General features: G+C 42.3%; 1 protein-coding gene across 2 annotated transcripts in view; it reads right to left on the minus strand.

The window, feature by feature from the left end:
- FAM120A (family with sequence similarity 120 member A) overlaps nucleotides 1-21,909 on the minus strand; it is a 405,119-nt gene that overhangs the window by 41,902 nt on the left and 341,308 nt on the right. Inside the window, exons 15-16 of one of the 2 annotated variants that reach the window (XM_069206412.1) lie at nucleotides 20,821-20,859; nucleotides 16,745-16,855 (exon numbers count right to left, since the gene is read on the minus strand). In XM_069206412.1, coding sequence (XP_069062513.1) covers nucleotides 16,745-16,855; nucleotides 20,821-20,859 — 150 coding nt within the window. The remainder of the gene's footprint in view (nucleotides 1-16,744; nucleotides 16,856-20,820; nucleotides 20,860-21,909) is intronic. The other variant, XM_069206413.1, reaches the window with a different exon arrangement.

Consider the following 21,909-nt stretch of genomic DNA (forward strand, 5'->3'; position numbering starts at 1 on the left):
CTTAAAATAAACTAAGAAAAGATATTTTTCTATACAAAACCTATTGGCTGGATTTGTCTCTGAGTGTGTGTACCTCATTTATTGTCTATGTGTATGTACAACAAATGCTTAACACTACTCCTTGGATAAGCCTACTGCTCGACCACACTACCACAAAATAGAGCATTAGTATTATCTCTTTTTACCACTATTTTACCTCTAAGGGGAACCCTTGGACTCTGTGCATGCTATTCCTTACTTTGAAATAGCACATACAGAGCCAACTTCCTACAGTAAGTCACCCCTCTAGCAGGCCTTACAGCCCCAAGGCAGGGTGCACTATACCACAGGTGAGGGCATAGGTGCATGAGCACTATGCCCCTACAGTGTCTAAGCAAAACCTTAGACATTGTAAGTGCAGGGTAGCCATAAGAGTATATGGCCTGGGAGTCTGTCAAAAACGAACTCCACAGCTCCATAATGGCTACACTGAATACTGGGAAGTTTGGTATCAAACTTCTCAGAATAATAAACCCACACTGATGCCAGTGTTGGATTTATTAAAAAAATGCACACAGAGGGCATCTTAGAGAGCCCCCTGTATTTTACCCAGTTGTTCAGTGCAGGACTGACTGGTCTGTGCCAGCCTGCTGCTGAGAGACGAGTTTCTGACCCGATGCGGTGAGAACCTTTGTGCTCTTTGAGGACAGAAACAAAGTCTGCTCTGGGTGGAGGTGCTTCACACCTCCCCCCTTCAGGAACTGTAACACCTAGCACTGAGCTTCAAAGGCTCAGGTTTCGTGTTACAAGGCCCCAGGGCACTCCAGCTAGTGGAGATGCCCGCCCCCTGGACACCGTCCCCACTTTTGGCGGAAAGTCCAGGAGAGATAATGAGAAAAACAAGGAGTCGTCACTGGCCAGTCAGGACAGCCCCTAAGGTGTCCTGAGCAGAGGTGACTCTGACTTTTAGAGATTCCCCTAATAGGATTAGGGATGTGCCCCCATCCCCTCAGGGAGGAAGCACAAAGAGGGTGTAGCCACCCTCAAGGACAGTAGCCATTGGTTACTGCCCTCCCAGACCTAAACACACCCCCTAAATTCAGTATTTAGGGGCTCCCCAGAACCAAGGAACTCAGATTCCTGCAACCTAAGAAGAAGAGGATTTCTAAGCTGAAAAACCCTGCAGAGAAGACGGAGACACCAACTGCTTTGGCCCCAGCCCTACTGGCCTGTCTCCCTCCCTTCTAAAGACACTGCTCCAGCGACACTTTCCCCAGGACCAGCGACCTCTGAATCCTCAGAGGACTGCCCTGCTCTAAAAGGACCAAGAAACTCCTGAGAACAGCGGCCCTGTTCACCCATGACTGCAACTTTGTTTCCAAAGGAGCAACTTTAAAACGACTGCGTTTCCCGCCGGAAGCGTGAGACTTGCTACTCCGCACCAGACGCCCCCGGCTCGACTTGTGGAGAACAAACACTTCAGGGAGGACTCCCCGGCGACTGCGAGACCGTGAGTAGCCAGAGTTGCCCCCCCTGAGCCCCCACAGCGACGCCTGCAGAGGGAATCCCGAGGCTCCCCCTGACCGCGACTGCCTGACTCCCAGATCACGACGCCTGGAAAAGACCCTGCACCTGCAGCCCCCAGGACCTGAAAGATCGGAACTCCAGTGCAGGAGTGACCCCCAGGAGGCCCTCTCCCTTGCCCAGGTGGTGGCTACCCCGAGGAGCCCCCCCCCCCCCTGCCTGCATCGCTGAAGAGACCCCTTGGTCTCCCATTGATTTCAACGACAAACCTGACGCGTGTTTGCACGCTGCACCCGGCCGCCCCCGTGCTGCTGAGGGTGTACTTTCTGTGCTAACTTGTGTCCCCCCCCCGGTGCCCTACAAAACCCCCCTGGTCTGCCCTCCGAAGACGCAGGTACTTACCTGCTGGCAGACTGGAACCGGGGCACCCCCTTCTCCATTGAAGCCTATGCGTTTTGGGCACCACTTTGAACTCTGCACCTGACCGGCCCTGAGCTGCTGGTGTGGTAACTTTGGGGTTGCTCTGAACCCCCAACGGTGGGCTACTTTGGACCCAAACTTGAACCCTGTAGGTGGTTTACTTACCTACAAAAACTAACAAATACTTACCTCCCCCAGGAACTGTTGAGAATTGCACTGTCTAGTTTTAAAATAGCTATATGTGATTTAATTGAAAAGTATATATGCTATTGTGATTATTCAAAGTTCCTAAAGTACTTACCTGCAATACCTTTCATTTGAAGTATTACATGTAAAATTTGAACCTGTGGTTCTTAAAATAAACTAAGAAAATATATTTTTCTATATAAAAACCTATTGGCCTGGAATTGTCTCTGAGTGTGTGTTCCTCATTTATTGCCTGTGTGTATGTACAACAAATGCTTAACACTACTCCTGTGATAAGCCTACTGCTCGACCACACTACCACAAAATAGAGCATTAGTATTATCTCTTTTTGCCACTATCTTACCTCTAAGGGGAACCCTTGGACTCTGTGCATACTATTCCTTACTTTGAAATAGTGCATACAGAGCCAACTTCCTACACTGGGTAAGTGACATTTTCCGTTCGATGCCATGTGTAGCTGCAGATACACATGCTGTGCATAGACTAGTAAGCAGTTATCTCCCCAAAAGCGGTGGTTTAGCCTGTAGGAGTTGAAGTGGTTTGAAATAATGTTCTTAATAGTGCTTGACCTACTGTAGCTTGTTGTGTTGTTAACACATCCACACAGTAATGTTTAGTAAATGTATGAGGCGTAGACCATGTGGCTGCCTTACAGATTTCTGTCATTGGTATGTTTCCTAGAAAGGCCATGGTGGCACCTTTCTTTCTAGTGGAGTGTGCCTTTGGTGTAATAGGCAGTTCTCTTTTCGCTTTCATATAACAGGTTTGAATACATTTGACTATCCATATGGCAATGCCTTGTTTGGATATTGGATTCCCTGTATGAAGTTTTTGGAAAGCAACGAACAGTTGTTTTGTTTTCCGTATTTGTTTTGTTCTATCAATGTAGTACATTAAAGCTCTTTTGATATCTAATGTATGTAGTGCTCTTTCAGCTACAGAATCTGGTTCTGGAAAGAACACGGGTAGTTCTACTGTTTGATTTAAGTGAAACGGTGATATGACTTTTGGTAAGAACTTTGGGTTAGTTCGTAAAACTACTTTATGCTTGTGTATCTGAATAAAGGGTTCCTGTATGGTAAATGCTTGTATTTCACTTACTCTTCTTAGAGATGTGATGGCAATGAGAAACGCTACTTTCCATGTTAAATATTGTATCTCACATGAGTGCATGGGTTCAAAAGGTGGACCCATGAGTCGTGTTAAGACAATGTTAAGGTTCCACAAAGGAACTGGTGGCGTTCTTGGTGGAATAATTCTCTTTAGGCCCTCCATAAATGCTTTTATGACTGGGATCCTAAATAATGAAGTTGAGTGCATAATTTGCAGATAAGCTGAAATAGCGGTAAGATGTATTTTAATGGATGAAAAAGCTAGCTTTGACTTTTGTAAATGCAGTAAGTAGCTTACGATGTGTTTAGCAGATGCGTGTAATGGCTGAATTTGATTATTATGGCAATAATAAACAAATCTTTTCCACTTATTTGCATAGCAATGTCTTGATGTTGGTTTCCTTGCTTGTTTTATGACCTCCATAAATTCCTGTGTGAGGTTTAGATGTCCGAATTCTAAGACTTCAGGAGCCAGATTCAGTGATGCTGGATTTGGATGCCTGATCTGTTGTTTGTGTTGAGTTAACAGATCTGGTCTGTCTGGAGTTTGATATGAGGCACTACTGAGAGGTCTAGTAGTGTTGTGTACCAAGGTTGTCTTGCCCAGGTTGGTGCTATTAGTATGAGTTTGAGTTTGTTTTGACTCAATTTGTTTACTACATACGGAAGGAGTGGGAGAGGGGGAAAAGCGTATGCAAATATCCCTGACCAGCTCATCCATAACGCATTGCCCCGAGATTGTTCTTGTGGGTACCTGGATGCAAAGTCTTGGCATTCTGAGTTTTCCTTTGTTGCAAATAGGTCTATTTGTGGTGTTCCCCATTTTTGGAAGTAAGTGTTTATTATTTGGGGGTGAATCTCCCATTGGTGGATCTGTTGGTGATCCTGAGAGAGATTGTCTGCTAATTGATTCTGAATCCCTGGAATAAAATGTGCTATTAGGCGAATGTGGTTGTGAATCGCCCAATGCCATATCCTCTGTGCCAAGAGACACAACTGTGTCGACTGTGTTCCTCCCTGTTTGTTCAGATAATACATCGTTGTCATGTTGTCTGTTTTGACAAGAATGTGTTTGTGGCTTATTATGGGTTGAAATGCCTTCAACGCTAGAAATACTGCCAGTAGTTCTAAGTGATTTATGTGAAACTGTCTCTGCTGAGTGTCCCATTGTCCTTGGATGCTGTGTTGATTGAGGTGTGCTCCCCACCCTATCATGGAGGCATCTGTCGTTATTACGTATTGAGGCACTGGGTTTTGAAAAGGCCGCCCTTGGTTTAAATTTATATTGTTCCACCATTGAAGCGAGGTGTATGTTTGGCGGTCTATCAACACTAGATCTAGAAGTTGACCCTGTGCCTGTGACCATTGTGATGCTAGGCACTGTTGTAAGGGCCGCATGTGCAACCTTGTGTTTGGGACAATGGCTATGCATGAGGACATCATGCCTAGTAGTTTCATCACCATCTTGACTTGTATCTTTTGTTTTGGATACATGGCCTGTATTACATTGTGAAAAGCCTGTACCCTTTGTGGACATGGAGTGGCAATCCCTTTTGTTGTGTTGATTGTCGCCCCTAAGTATTGCTGTGTTTGACACGGCTGAAGGTGTGACTGTGTAGTTGAGTGAGAAACCTAGTTTATGAAGGGTTTCTATGACGTACTTTGTGTGTTGTGAACACCGTTCTTGCGTGTTGGTTTTGATTAACCAATCGTCTAGGTACGGGAACACATGTATTTGCTGCCTCCTGATATGTGCAGCCACTACTGCCAGGCATTTTGTAAAAACTCTTGGCGCAGTTGTTATTCCGAATGGCAACACTTTGAATTGGTAATGTACCCCTTGGAATACAAACCTTAAGTACTTTCTGTGTGAAGGATGTATCGGTATATGGAAGTATGCATCCTTTAGGTCTAGTGTTGTCATGTAGTCTTGTTGTTTGAGCAGTGGGATTACGTCCTGTAATGTCACCATGTGAAAGTGATCTGATTTGATGTAGGTATTTAATGTTCTGAGATCTAATATGGGTCTTAGAGTTTTGTCCTTTTTGGATATAAGAAAGTACAGCGAGTAAACTCCTGTTCCTCTCTGATGAATTGGTACCAGTTCTATTGCATCTTTTTGTAACAACGCTTGGACCTCTAGTTCTAGAAGATCCATGTGTTGTTTTGACATATTGTGTGTTTTCGGTGTGACATTTGGAGGGAATTTGAGAAATTCTATGCAATAACCATGCTGGATAATTGCTAGGACCCAAGTGTCTGTTGTTATTTCCTCCCAATGTTTGTAGAACTTGGTTAGTCTCCCCCCCCCCCCCACAGGTGTTATGTGTTGGGGATTTGTGACGTCGAAGTCACTGCTTGTTTTGAGGAGTTTTGGGACCTTGGAACTTCCCTCTACTCTTTTGGAATTGGCCCCATCTATATTGTCCTCAAAAACTTCCCCGCTGGTATTGGCTCTGATAAGTGGGCCTTGTTTGTGAGGTTGTGGGTTCTGTGCTTTGTCCTCGAAACCCCCCTCGAAACTGTGTTTTACGAAATGTGCCTCTGCTCTGTGGGGAGTAGAGTGCGCCCATGGCTTTGACCATATCAGTGTCCTTTTTAAGTTTTTCGATAGCAGTGTCCACCTCCGGCCCAAACAACTGCTGTCCGTTAAATGGCATATTCAGCACGGCTTGTTGTATTTCCGGCTTGAATCCTGATGTACGCAGCCATGCGTGTCTCCTTATAGTTACTGCTGTATTAACTGTCCTAGCAGCTGTATCTGCTGCATCCATTGCCTAGCGTATCTGATTGTTCGAGATACTCTGTCCTTCCTCCACCACCTGTTGTGCCCTTTTTTGGAACTCTTTGGGTAAGTGTTAGATGAAATGTTGCATTTCATCCCAATGAGCCCTATCATATCTCGCCAGCAATGCCTATGAGTTGGCAATGCGCCATTGGTTGGCCGCTTGTGCTGCAACCCTTTTCCCAGCAGCGAACTTGCGACTCTCCTTGTCTGGAGGTGGTGCGTCTCCCGAGGTGTGTGAGTTCGCTCTCTTGCGAACTGCCCCTACTACCACAGAGTCTGGTGTTAATTGCTGCGTGATGTATACAGGGACTGTTGGCGGTGGCTTGTATTTCTTCTCCACCCTTGGAGTTATGGCCCTGCCCTTCACAGGCTCCTGAAACACTTGTTTGGAGTGTTTTAGCATTCCAGGTAGCATAGGGAGGCTTTGGTATTGGCTATGTGAAAGGATAGTGTGTTAAATAAAAAGTCATCCTCAACAGGCTCTGCAGGCAGGGTAACATTATGAAACGCTGCTGCTCTGGACACCACCTGTGTGTAGGCTGTACTGTCCTCAGGTGGCGACAGTCTCGCTGGATAACAGTCTGGGCTGTTATCTGATACTGGCGCATCATATAGATCCCATGCGCTGGGATCATCCTGACTCATTCCAGTATGAGTTGGGGACTGCATCAGTGGTGGAGTGGCTACCGGTGATGTGTGCGTTGAGCGTGATGGAGATGGTGGCGGTGTTACTTGTCTTGCCACCTTTGCCTGTGGCTGCTTGTCTTTTTCTTGAAAGGCAAGTCTTCTTTTCATCCTAATTGGGGGAAGAGTACTTATCTTTCCTGTGTCCTTTTGGATGTGGAGCCTTCTCTGAGTGTAGTCTGGCTCCATTGACTCTAGTTCTTGTCCGAACCTATGTCCTTGCATTTGTGAGGACAGTCCCTGTTCCTCTGTGTAGGAACTTGCTTTCGGTTCCGAGGCCGGATGTTTCGGAATGGAAACTTTTTCGGCAGTCTTTTTCAGCTCCGACGACACTTTAATTTTCGGCGTTCCGGTCCTCGGTGCCGACTCGTTTCAGTGGCGCCTTCTCAGTGGCGCCTTCTCGGTGCCGAACTTGCTCGGACCCGCTGTCTCGGGTTCGAGTTTGCTCTGTGCCGGTATCTCGACCGGAGTCGGATGTCTTCGACACATGCGTGCCCTTTTTCGGTGCCGATGATCGGTCACCTATTTTTCGGGTTAAGCCATGGCCTGCTGGCGGTGGCGTCCCCTGGGCTTTAGCGGTCTTTCCGTGAGTTGTGTGTGTCGACGTCTTACTCACGGTTTTTGGCATCTGTTCGGGATCGACCTCGTCCGACTCCTCGATGGAGAAGGTTTCTTCTTCCTCCTCCAAGTGTTTTTGTCCTGTCGGCGCCGACGCCATCTGTAGTCTTGTCGCTCTTCGGTCTCTTAATGTCTTCCTCGACCGAAACGCTCGACAGGCTTCACAAGTATCTTCTTTGTGTTCTGGAGACAAACACAAGCTACAGACCAGATGCTGATCTGTATAAGGATACTTGTTGTGACATTTGGGGCAGAAGCGGAATGGGGTCCGTTCCATTAGCCTTGAAGACCAGGCCCCGACGGGGGATCGAAAACCCCAAAGGGCCACCGGAGCTCTTCAAAATTCGGTGTCGATCTGTTGTAACTAACCCGATACCGAACGCAAACAATACCGTCAAATTTTCCGAGATTCGAACTATCTTTCCGAACCGAAACGCGGAGCGAAAAGGAACACGTCCGAACCCGATGGCGGAAAGAAAACTATCTAAGATGGAGTCGACGCCCATGCACAATGAAGCCGAAAGGGGAGGAGTCCCTCGATCTCGTGACTCGAAAAGACTTCTTCGAAGAAAAACAACTTGTAACACTCCGAGCCCAACACTAGATGACGGGATGTGCAAAGCATGTGTATCTGCAGCTACACATGCCATCGAACATATATATATGGTCTTACCACATACTGATATATTTAGCTCTTACTTGATAGGTACTAGGAAAGCCAGTAAGACGGTATAGTCTTGCTGTCTGAAAATATGCCCCTGCAGATGTGGAGCTCCATGTGTACCATCACATCTTTCCATAAAGATTCTGATATATATGCAATGATGAACCTCAGTACAGAGGCCTCACAGGACAAAAGAAGTTGTGACCTTGATGATGGCGACTGCGGCAGCAGGGGATAAGTGATGGCAGAATGGGGAGGGGTAGTTGACAGTGATTAGTGTGGCGAGGCAGACTGTTAACCTCATGCTGATCTCCAAGAGGTGAGACGCTGGCGATGGTGACCAGCACCAAGAGGCCAGTAAAAACAGGCCTGTGGGAGAGACCCTGCTGCGGACAGTGCTGCCGATTCTGTACGGATTCCCCAAAAGCACCCTCTTGAAAGAAAACAGGTCTGTCTAGGGGACAGAGTACATCTGAAGAGGGCCATGAACAGTGAAAGCCTGCTATCACGGCAACCTGTGTACCAGTGCTCTAAGCAAACAACTCGCCTCTCTGAATTGTGTGTGACATCTAGAAGCCATGGTGATCAGAGAGCAGCCTTGTGTGAGGAGAGGTTGCTGGCGGCAGTGGCTGGGAGTGTGTTCCGCCTACTCTGCCACCTGAAGACGGGTTTGGGAAGTGACCCTGGGTCAACCAGAAGAGGTGGCCCTACAGTCCACATTCATACTCTTACAACAGAAAGTGTTACACAGATTTAACATCAATGAGAACGTCACTCTTTGGGGTTAATAAACACCTTGATCTGTGTTAGGTGGCAAAGAAGGCAGTCATATGTATATATACTATATGAAACTGTGCCTTCATGCAGCCTTTTTGGCCAGTGGTGCATGACGAGTCAAAAGATGTACTAAAAACCCAGACATTACTGACCAGAACTGTGACGTTAGTGGGCATAAAAAGGGAAATAGATCTCCCAAGTATAAAGTGATTTGTTACTTATTCGGCCTGGTGACACAGAGACAAAGATTATGGGGCTTTAACATCAGCCCCAATACCTGGAGAACAGGAATGACCGATGCATGAAAGGAGAAATCCACATACGAAATTAGAGCATACATGAAACAAATGGAGAAATAAGGAGGTCCTGGAAAGACAATAAGAATATGCACACAGAGTATGATGTTTTCACTACAGTAAACAGCTTTGAAAGCGGACTGAAATCACTATAAATATTGTTTTTAATGTTGCTTAATGATTAAGCTTCAACTATACTCAAAACGTAACTCCGGATCACGATGCTATGGTATTGGTTCATGCTATTAGTTTACTGAAAAAGAACACTTTCAAAAGAGAATGTTGGTTTGCGAAATCATCAATACAAATCTGGCTGAATTAGGGTTTTTTCGCCTCAGGTTTGGGGTTCGCCAATGGGTGTAGAGCGAATGCAATCTTATTTGCAGTCAAGCACTGAACGTTGAGCTCTGGCTATCATTACATTGATGCAAGCTGTTCAAGAACAGTTCTGGAAACTCTGCAGAGGAGGCAAAAACAGAGCAAAGTGGAAGCCTACGACCAAAGAGGAGATTAGGGGACATCATGGAAGGATGAAAATTCCTATCATTTACAAAAATAAATAAAAAAAACGCAAAAAGAACAATTATGAAGAAAAAAAAGCTCAATGCAACATGTCAGGACTCAGAACTAATAAAAATAAATTTAAAAAACATGCAAAAAGAACAATAATTAATAAAAAGCTCAACATGTCGGGACTCAGAACTAATTAAAAAACGTGCCACAGTGCGACACAGAGGGTTCTGAAGGTTAGGCACAGGGTGTGGCAGACCGGTCTGGGAAAAGAAAGAGGGCCCTGCAAAAACTGAAATAGAGGGAGGCGGTAGCAGGAGAAATGAACAAAGAACAAGGACTGTTCAACTCCATATCTTTACATCTGTGTACATCCACTGATGAGCCCACATTTATGATAACAGCAACCGTTCATATGTTTTGTGTTACTCCTTTTTATTAAACATTTGTTCCCTTTTCAATGTATTTCTCTGATATTGTCCAATAAATGTAACACCATTTACAAAAGACAGCATACAATACAAGTAAACTGATAGCATAAATCAATTCTTATATAACAAGGTTATAACCAATCCTTCGCCATGCAACTCAAAATGTCAACACATCTCCACAAGTATCACAATCATTCCTCACACATACCTCAGTTGTACCCAACCTCTCAAACCACGTTAAAAACATCAAATATGATACAAGTAGACAATGTATACCCTCAGAAACTCATATTACAGATTGATGACATCAAGGAAAAAAACCAGGATATTTAGAGGTGGGGTACAGTTGCTGTATGTGTGAGGAGTGATTGTGATATGTAGGGAGATATGTTGAAGTAGTCCCAAGACATTTGTTTCTTGACATGGGATGCAACTCCATTGCCTGGTTACCCAACCCTCCCCATCAACTAGGTAAGACACTGAAAGCATGCTGCCGGACAATCCTCTGTTACAACAGAGGACTTAAGGAGTTGCATGGCTGATTTTCAAACTAAGGTGGAGAAACAATTAGTAGATGGTCCGAGAGGAATTAAAGCAAGGCTTGAAGATACTGAAAAATAACTTGCACACCCTAAACCAACCACACAAGTCAGTCAGAAGCACAATAGACTTGGGGAGTAGTATCCGATCAGACAATTCATACCACAAGATCTTCCTTGGTATTACAATCATTAGCAATGAAAAAAGCTAAGACACTGGAAAAAGGCCCACTGGGAGAGTACCCAAAAACAACATCTTAAGGATACAGAACATTCATTATCTACAGGAACATTTCAAAACGATTCTTAATGCACAGGAAATGCTAGAGAAATATTATCCGAGCATGGAGAGTTGGTAGAAGATGCAAAGCACCCAGGACCAGGCCATGAGATCTCACTGCGAAGTAGTGGGACCCTAGATTAAAGGAAAAAAACCTTACCTATGCCAGCACGAAAGGGATTTTCTTCCATATCTAGAATGGTTTCAATGAAGGGGAGCATCTGGGAAGGAGTCAGGTGTGACTTCAGCAGTTTGATAGTGAACCTCAAAGATGGCCGTAGACTGCAGGTAGTTGACATCTGCCTGGGGCAAGCCCGCCTTCAACAGCCAATCGTCCTGACCTCTGAGGATATGCTGTCACCACGTCATCCCTTTTGTGAACGCGAGACGGGCACTGGTGAGACCAAAGGGAAGCACAGCAAACAGAAAATGCTCCTGGCCCACCACAAACCTTTGTAATGCGGATGGGCCTGAATGCCAGAAATAGGTGTCATGCACGTCCAACGCTACAATGCAGTCTCCAGGGTCTAGGACAGACAAGACTTTGGCCAGTGTGAGCATTCTGAATTTTCCTCCCAAACGGTGGTGTTGGGCAGGCACAGCTGTAAAATATTTCAGAGACCCCAGTCTTTTTTGGGCACCAGAAAGTAGTGTGAATAACAACCATACCCTACTTCTGGTGCGGGCATTCTCTTAATAGCCTCTTTGGAATAAATGGCTTGCACTTCATGTAAGGAAGGCCATCAGTCAGTCGTTGGGGAGATGGCGGAAGGTGCAGCAGTGCAGAAAGGAAAGGGATAGCATGGCCCTTGCACTGAATTTATAGGACCCACCAGGCTGATGTTATGGCCTACCAGCCCAGCAAGAATCTTAGTACCATACCTCCTGGGGATAGGGGGTGCTCCACTGTGGGGTTTTACAGGGGGTAGTCAACTGGGCATCCCTTTGACCTTGGCCTCAGGGGTGGTGGCACTATGGCTGCAAATCTGCTGGGCATGATGTTGAGGTTGGAGGGGCTGGCAGAAATGGGGTACTTCTGCCAAAGCCACAAGAGGAGCTGTAGGGCTGATGCAGCTGGTGAGGTGGAGCAGGTAAGCCCAAGGAGCGTGTTGTCGCCCTGCTCTCCTTGAACCGCTTAAGAGCTGAATTTGCCTGGTCCTATCAGGCAAGTCTCTGCGAACGGCATGTCCACGAGGGACGGCTGGACATCTCCTGAAAAACTAGTGGACAGCAACCAGGTGTGGTGGTGAATGGCAACAGAGGCCAATGGCCCACCCAATGAAAACTGGTGGTGCCCAAGACACTAAGAATCAAACTTGGCAGCATTCTGGAGTATGGCCCACAGCCACAAGGCTCTAATTAAGGCCCCATTGGTGACAGGAGGGTCTTAAGAGATGCTGTTCCGGGCTAGAGAGCTTAGGCCAGTAGGTTAGCTTTAATCTCTAGAGAGGGGTGTTGGGGGGGGAGGGGAGGGGTTGAGGTCAAGGTGTGGAGGGTTCAGCTGACAAAAGTGAACCCACCAGCGGTCCTCCAGATGGAGGACCTTTCGGCTTCTTGGAGCCAAAGATTTAAAGTATGGTTGTGCAGAACTCTTCAATCGGTTGCAGAGTACAGGTGGCCCCAAAAACTTGGGTTCTGTTGAACCCAGTTCCAGGATCTATTCTGAAATTGGTTGACTCCTGAAGTGAGATCTAGATCTATGGTAGTGCACCTATGTCTGCTGAGGAGAATGTGAAAGGGGGCAGAGAGTCCTGCTTTGATTTCTTATGTTTCATTTTTAACTTATCCAATGATTTGGATTGAGCTGAAGATGGCCTTGTGAGTAGCTTCATACTCTTCTAGAGCGGGAATGGTACTAGCTTCCTTCTGTGACAGATAATGCAATGCTTCAGAGCAGCAGGTACATCTGATGCTGTGTCTCCGTGCCTCTCCTTCCTGCAGGCCTAATGTGTAACAATTTCGTACAATTCTGGAGGTCAATACTTGTTGTTTACCAATGGTGAACAGAGCCTACCGCCTAATCCCTCCCATAAATTTGTGGATGGGATTGGCCATTGTGGAGCATTATTCTGCATAGTATGTGACTGGGCCCAGGTGTATCTTAAAAGTCGTCCATCATGCTGGTAGCCAAGCCCTGCCTCCCAAGATCTATTTTGCCTAATAAAAATGGTAGAGTGAAAAGAATCAATTTGCAAAATCGCAAAAGGATGAAGGGTACGGTTACAAAGTTAAGCTCGCAAAATGTATAGTATTTTTTATGTGATGGTTAGGTAACAGTAAATTTTAGCCTCAGTTTGTCTAAAAGAGGCAATCTAATTCTTCTATAGGTTAAAAATTAAACTGATATCTTACAAACTTGACAAGCACATTACTTACTACTAATGAGTAACTTGGTATTTGTCAATCTACTATTTTAATTCAAACATGAATTGCAAAAATACTTTATTGGCAGTAAAATTTACTTCAAGTTCAAATTTTGTACATTTCAGTACTCAATAAGTAGATAAATGTATACAGTTTTATTGTGAACTGCGGTCCCTCTTTGTAGTTTTACTTTTTACACTTGGGGTGAAAGGTCATTCTATGGTGCAAACAGCAACACGGATACACAGTAACAAAACTGTGCAACATAAACGTGGCTGATGACTGGTGTCTGCTACTGCTACATAACTGTGCAGTGCTACAACTTTGTGTAAAGGAACCAATGTGTATACAGTACACAGGTGTGTGCACAATGAGAAGTCCGAGTAATAATGAACACTGTACAAAAAGCATTTGTACCGTAACACAAGTGTAAAACTATATCCGAGGACAAACTCCCAACAGACGATCAAGTCTTATCCTGTCAATATATGTATTTATTCCATTTCTATGCCAATTGAAACAGCCAACAAGTGTTTCGCAACCCTGTCACTTCATCAGGGCTGGTAACTTCATAAAAAATGAATGTTTCAATATGGACATATCCGGTTGGGGGCTGGGGCAAACATCTGAGATCTAGCGCCGGGCATGATTAACCTGTTACCCACTTGCTGTTTTTACATAACAAATTTGTATACATTAAAACTTATTCACAGAAAAGTAAATGTTTAAAGGAACCCAATGGTTTGTACAGCAAGGCAGTTTTGTTTAGGAACACAAAACAGCATGATGGTCGAGGCACAGTTAAAAATAAATAAAATAGGAAACTATGCTAGTGTAAGTCTGACAAAAAAAGGACAGCAGCCTACCGCCTGTGTCAACAGAACATAACCAACTGACTAGGTACCTCAAATATGTAAATAACTGTATACATATATAAGTTGCAAGAATGGGGAGGGGGACGATTAATATGCTTTTTGAATTGGGGCGAAGAAAAGGACATTATAAAGAATTCAATGCAAAGTCCATATAACCTGCTTAGTAGGTTATTTTAAATACCAGTTTTTCACTCAGGCTTTGCATGCACCTTCACGTTTTTATTTGCCGGTGATCTTTGAGGGTGTGTGGAATTCCTTGGTTACAGGCTAAATTTTTATGCTGATCAACCTGGTTTACTTTTCTCAATTCCTTATACAGCTTTTCACCCACTGCCTTTGTTTATAGATTGTTTTTACATGGATGCGTAAGCCCTTTATTTCCCCACCTGCCCTTTAGCGGTGCATTCCAGTTCTTTTACATGTTTGAATTACATGGACGCTGTGAATACCTCATGTAAGACTGTCTGTGTCCCTGTGTCCAATACAACCAGCCTTGTTGCCAACACACTCAAAACTGATTAGTTTGGTTTTACTACGGCAGCTTTGGCAGTAGGACCTTTCCTTCTGCCCAAGACACTCAGCACAATGGTAATTACATTTTCACGTGCAGAATTGCAATTTAATTGCTCTTCGTTTTGTCAGGATGCAGGAACTCCCTCCTGCATGCACCTTTGCTTCCATCTGAGAACCTTATCTACTGCTGAAACTCTGCCTCTTGCAGCACCATACACCCATCCCTGGTTCCTCCTCTTTGTACGCACCAATCCGCAGGCCTTAGCTAACGAAAAAGGAACTTATATGATTATCACTAACTTTTAAACATTCTTATGGCCAACTGGGTTTCTTCCCAGGGACAATTGCCTAACTCGTCATTCATAGTCTGCTGTTTCGATGGACAGGTGCTTCCTCATCCTTCAAACCATTTACCATTCTCCTCACTGTACTTTTTCTTCCCCTGGCTTTTTTTCATGTCTTAACAATTTACTTGGTTTTAGACACCTTTACTAAAACTGATATATTTGTTATAGTCCTTGATTATGATTTTACTTAGTTCAGGGTTTTAAATTTATTTTTTTAACCAAGAAGGCAAGGTATATATTTTTTCTATAAGTCCTTCATGGTGCAGTTATTTCTCCGCCTAACTGGTTGCTTCACTTTTTCCAGCTGCACAGACCTTACTGGTGCTCACTTCATTCTTCTTCATCATGATGATGATAACCCCTTTTAACTATTTCTGGGTTGAAACGCCACCCATAGATGGAAATAAACATTGATTTAAGCACATGGGAAAACGTATTAACTTTATGGACTCATTTAGTGATTTACTCTGCAAGTCTACAATTTCAACACTTGCATACTGTCTATCGGCGATAGCGATTTTTTTGTAATCACATTTTGGACTACACCAATCACTACTAGCATGCTCCCTTTTTCCACTCAGCACGTTCATTAAAGTAATTTTACTTTTTGGATGACTGACATTTTTAGTGATATATAAATATCATGACTAATGCAATTTCATGAACATTAACACTCTTTTGAGTTATTTTTTGATTTGTGATCATAATCAATATATAACTTGAATTGAGCTTTTTAAGTTTTCTTGAACTAATGCCTCCGGTGAACTTTTTTCCAGGAGATGCATACTTAGCCTCGTTCCACTGGCGTCTACGAGTTGCCCCTTTAGTGTCATTACACATTTTATTAACAAAAGCCAGAGTTTGAAGGAATCAAACCTTTTAGTGAATAATTGGGTTTAAACTAAAAATGCAGTTCACGCTTCTACACCATCTATTCAGGGTTGGTGTCCTCTACAAAAATCATTGCTTGTTCACTTTTATGTTTGATTTCTTTGAAAAAAGCGTTCTCTGACAAAATACAGAAAAACATTTCAGTAAGGCAGTGGAGTGCAAGTAGATGTCACTCTACTGACAAAAGAGACTTCAATGGTTTCTGGGACTTTAAAAGTTTTGACCTGGTACAAGAATAAGTGATGGTACTGGGCTTGCCGTCTATTTCATTAGCATGAACACTTTTCCTGATTTGTTTAAACGCACAGATGCAACCAAAACCATCTAACAATTGACTGACAATCATTATAAGGTTGAGACACTATGATGCATAAATTAATTATGGGTGAAACTGTAAACGACTTGCTACTCTGATTTAATTTCAATAATATAATTTACTCAGTACAGACCATAAAGGTTCTTTGACACTACAATTTCCAATTAGAAGGAGCGGCATTAATTAGGGCCATGCGATATGGATGAACGGTATGTCAGATTGAGTGGGGGATTAACTGCTGAGTTGATTGCGTAATTTATTTTTAAAGTTTAAGAACGGTGCATCACCAATACACTAGGAAACCCTATCTGCACAGTCTCGCTTAAGGGTCTGTGGTGGGGCAAGAAACATACTATTTTGGCCCTAAAAGGTTGTAGAGCCGCTACTAAGTACACAAATGGGATTACTATACCAATTCATATTCCATTGCTTAGATGTACAAGTACAGTGTTCAGTTGTCCCTGAAGCCGTGCTGTACAGCTTGTATTAATGGAACAAAATAAAGTAAATGTAAAATTAGATTATACAGTATATTTGGCATCTTATAAAAACTGCTCATGATCAAGAAAAAGCCAAGTTCCACATCCTTTGTTGAGGACCAGGAAGTACCTTGACTAAGTTTCTTGGCTTCCGGAGCTTGGAGATACTTTTTGCCAGGAAGGAGGTGACCTCTTCGTGAAGCAATTAAAGTTGTTCGGGCATCACTTGCGGAAGCTTTGGCTAGAAATAGGAGGGTTATCGTTGAAGAGACAACAATAATCTGAGTGACAACCTTTAGGACTCATCTTTGTGAAACCTTTTCAGCCAGACTTAACTCTGTGAAGTAAGTTCTAGCGTTTGTGGGTGTGTGTGTGTTAACATTCCTTTCTTAGTAATAGCAAACAATTTCGAAATAAAGAATGGGGAGGCTCAACACTTGTTTTTTTTTAAAGCTTGGATTTAGCATGTCGCCATATCACCAAAGTCTCGCAGCACCAGAGGTGAGAAGGTTGGGCAAATATACTAAGCAAGCCATTAAGGATAAACCACTTAAGGAAACCCCTTGTGAAATAACACATTTAGGGTTTTCCACAACGGCGTGAGGTCTCTGCTCTATAATTTTAGTCCTCTCCAAAAGTGGAATGTGACTTTAACCATTAATGTCCGTAACAGTGAAGCTACTAAATATTTACACTTGATAGCTTTACTGGTGTTGTGTGATTATTCTGAAATGACTGCTTTTGATCAGTCCAGGCGCTTCAGAGAAATGATGATATGATGGCACTTATTAAATCCAAATGCTTGGTGCACTTCATTAATGTTTGCCATATGCTAACAAACATTTCTTAAAACTGCTAACAAACGTTTCACCTGGGATGCAATGAACAATTTTAATACATTTGTCTTCTGATACAGATAAAGGACGTTTTTTCATTGATAACATATTTTAATCACCAAAAATATAATTACCTCTAGAGGTTAATAATATTTTAAGACCAGAGGCTGATGTGTAAATGTTCGAGCTCAATTTAGTACTATTCATTCAAATTACACACCCGCTTTCTGATCGTGCGTTCAAATCTATGTGTTGATCAGACTTTGACACATGGTTGATTTTCTGCCAGGATATTTACTTATTATGTTTTTGTGAGTGCGCACAAACATTACAAAGAAAACACTTAACAATTATTTGCAACACTGGGAAAAAAAAGAAATTTGATTTTTCTCAATGCTAACTATACAAAGAGTCAGCTATAAAAAAGATTTTGCTTTTAAATACATTCAACTCATTTGGGTCACAAGGTCACCAAAACAAGAAGCTGAGAATAATGTCTACCGTAAAACCACTTAAGTAAAAAGGCAGGGGATCCTTAGATTGGCTATTTAACTATAATGATATGCACCCTCCACGCCACAATGCAGACTACTAACTTTTTGTTGGAGAGTATGAAACTAGATTATAAGACGTGTTGCTCAGTCCCATTCCAAAAATAAGCGAAGAACATTGTCATGTCTTCTTTGGAGTACATGAGGACATTTAGGCATAACATTAACCATCGTGGAAAGTAAGACAGAGAAACATTTCATTGTCTTAGTGGTCTACGAAGCGAGCATGAATGCTAAACCAAATTTCTAAATCAGACTACTGAACCAAACCAAAATGTTGCATTGTAATTGGTTCTATTTCATAACAATACCAACCTGCACAGAACAAGGCCATATTTCTATAACAGCCTCCTATGAAGATCACAGAGTTCAAATAAATAACCAGAGTGCGAAGCAAGCACAAAGAATGTGCAGACACTTGGAGGCATAGTGCAGGACAAGAGAGATTTAGAATCTCTAACTTTCCAGAGCAGCAGGCTGAATATGTAGATAAAAACATGTATCTTCTGATGCCACAAGCTATAGAACTAATGTAGACCGTATAAATACTCTTAACCTTTTCACAGGTATGGCCTGTAGATATGGAGATATTCTAATGTGCAAATATTAATTGAAACGGCAATTCGTTAGTGTTGTCGTTTAAAAGAGCAGTCAATTTGGTTAGATAACCACATATTAAAAGATGTAGTGGTCTTAACAGAGTAAGTATAATTTGTTTAATGAAGCATATTTACATGTAATGGTCTAAATGTGCAAACAATTGAGAAAATTGTAGTATGTAAACTGATGTTTATGTATCTGCAACATTGTCAAACTGAACTTGGCTTTACTATTTTACCTGGAAAAACCGTGATAGTTATTGTATGGAAGCATAAATTAACACTAAGTTTTCATTAAAACAGAAGATGGATTTAAAGTTTCCAATGTTGTGTCTACATTCACCTTGTCCCATATGTGTACCAACATTTTGCGGCATTATTAAAAATGGCTAGTTAACCAAAAGTGTTACACATATAAAATCTAATTAACTTTGAATGTAATCAGTTATAATGTATAAATCCACTGTCTTAAGTTAAAAAATAGAATTGTTTTTAATGTGTAAAGACATTCTTTTGGATCCTGTAAGGAACCAAAGCCAGGTAAAAGTGACTACACTGAGCGAAGAGTGTTTCTCTCAAATCTGATTAGAATTAAGCAATGGGTTAAAGATGTACTTAGTGGACGTACTTGGTACCATAATTAAAATGCTCTATTGCCAATCCATCTGCACATTAGTTGCAGTAGGAATAGGGATTGCGTTTTGCTGTTCAGACTTAAATGGTGTCCACTTTGACATATCCGAAGTCAGGATAAGATGTATTCTGCTAAGGCTCCTGGAATACTGCTATCTTGCCAGTGTCTACAATATCAGTATGTGCTTATGCCACTGACTGCCTAAGTGGCAAGTATCAAATGAAACTGACACCTCTTTTTTCGACTGCAACTGATTATAACAATCAAAATACTTTATTTTAAAGCCTACGCACACTCAAGGGAGGAGATTCAAAAGATCGGTATTGAAGAGGGAAGTGGGTGACAAGGAGCAAAGTAATATGACTAAACTATTTTAGCTGTTTTGACCACCAAAGAAAACACCTAGTTTAGCTTTAGTTTCCTTTACAAAAAAAAAAATACCACTTCTTTGAGTTACAACGGAAAAGTAAAAACCTATTTGTCGTCCAAAGGATTGCTATTTTCAGATTTTAAAACAGAGTATATTTAGAGACAGAGATTGATAACCAGAGAACACAGATGTGAAAAAGGACTGATAAACGGAGGTAGGGATCTCGGTAACTCTTTTTAGCCCTTTATATTATATTGTGTTAAAAATAACAAAAATCTTATCCTTCTTTCATATTTCGTATGGATTCAAATCTGCATTAAAATGTGTAATTAACTCACAAAATGGTTCCATTAACAGTAAGTAGCCTGCAGTTGATGAAATGCTTTAAATTCAACAGCACCTATTTCAGCAAAGAATAGCTCAGAGGTGCTTCACGTCTGTTTTAATAGGCTAATGTTATCGCTCTAGTTGTTCAGTTGAACTCTGTGGTGAAGTTACAGGAGAAGCTCATAAAATGCACTGACAAGACTGTTGCTGATGGAAGCAGGTTCACTCAGCAGGTCACACTATAAACGAGAGTGGGATTTACTGAAAATAACAACTTATTTCTGTTTTCTGGAACACTGTTTGTAATTTCCACAATGTCGCAACATATCTCCGCAATGTAATTAACATTTTCTACATGGACAAATAAATTACAATTCATCACAATTACTAAACTTGTTGTGCATCAACCAGTAAACTATTAATGTTGTGTTTAAAAATGTATCGCCCTTCTGGATGACCCACTTATGATCATCAAATACAGCCATTCAATACAATGGATTTCAAACAAAAGATCATGTTGTTCCAGGAGGAAAAACATAGCGGTACCTAACGTCCCCATCAAACCATCAGGTGTTATTTACTCAATATTTCACCTACATGTTACCATTACAAACACACCAAGCTAACATTTTTGAACTTGTCATATTTTAAGGGTTTGATTTACAACTGTAATAATGTCCAAGGTGGAGTGCAAACCCAGGTAGTTAGTGACTGTGTTAAGGTGGTGGCCTCGCTTATTGCTTCAGGGCCTCTAATTCGCTCTGGCCCATAAATACCTAGAATTGCTATCCCCCATGGGTTATATTGCTTGGTATATACTGCCAGACCTATAGAAGGAATATGGTAGACTACAGGAAGAAAAGAGGTAGAAGGGATGTGAGTATTTTACCAGACAAGGAAAATTCCCTTCCGTAGAATCCTCTGGATTCTGAAATAAAAAATATAAAAAACACATTACGTTTGCTTTTCATGGAAAAAACCAACCTTAATATAGACAATACAAACTTTGAGCTGTCAACCGAGGTTACTGCATCTACAGACATACAGGAAAGAGATAATATGCACATTTTATCAGCTTAATTTCTACGGACCAGAAGAAAAAGTCACTTACCTGTTAACTCTTACATCTAAGTTCCTGAACATTGCTCTTTTAAAGGGAGAACAGTGTATTTTTTTTTTTTTAAACTGCTACACTTTACATCACTAAGTGCCAGCTCCAGTGTAAAAGCCAACATAATGGTCCTGGACCATATTATTAAAGGTTTATGTTAACCTGTAAGAATCTGTTTGTGGCAGGTAGTGCTGTAGATTCACATGTTCTGCATACTCCTGCCATCTAATGATGGGTCCGGAGTGATTCAAGTTTTTATCTTCAAAGAAGTGTTCAGAGACACCGAATTGAGTGACTTCTCCTCTCAGTGATATTGTGCATGGGCATCTACTACTTTGTTAGATATTTTTTTCCCCGCAAGCAGGTTAGAAAGGAAGGAAAGTGTATGGAAAAGATGTCCATGCAATGCATAAATACATATGTACAAATATATATATACATACATACAAGGGTATAGTAACGGCCACAGGCACCCGGGAATCGGTGTATGTGAATCTACAGCACCACATGCCACGAAACAGATGCTTACAAGGTACGTATAAACCAATTTGATGGCATGTGTGGCTGTAGATACATATTCTCTGCATAGACTAAAGCAGTCCCAGCATAATAGCAGTGGCTAGACTGTAGGAGTTGCAGTTGACTGAAAACGTGTTCGTAGCTCAGCCTGACCTACACTGGCTTGTTGGTGTGCTAGTACATCCAGACAGTATTGTTTCATGATGTATGTGGTGTTGATCATGTAGCTGCCTCACAGATGTCAGCTACAGGGATACTTCCAAGAAAAGTCAGAGTAGTACCTTTTTTCCTAGTGGAATGTGCCATAGGGGTTAACAGGGAATGGTATTTTAGCTTTAGTATAACATG

Source organism: Pleurodeles waltl, chromosome 9 (assembly GCF_031143425.1).
Source record: "Pleurodeles waltl isolate 20211129_DDA chromosome 9, aPleWal1.hap1.20221129, whole genome shotgun sequence".
NCBI lineage: Eukaryota > Metazoa > Chordata > Amphibia > Caudata > Salamandridae > Pleurodeles > Pleurodeles waltl.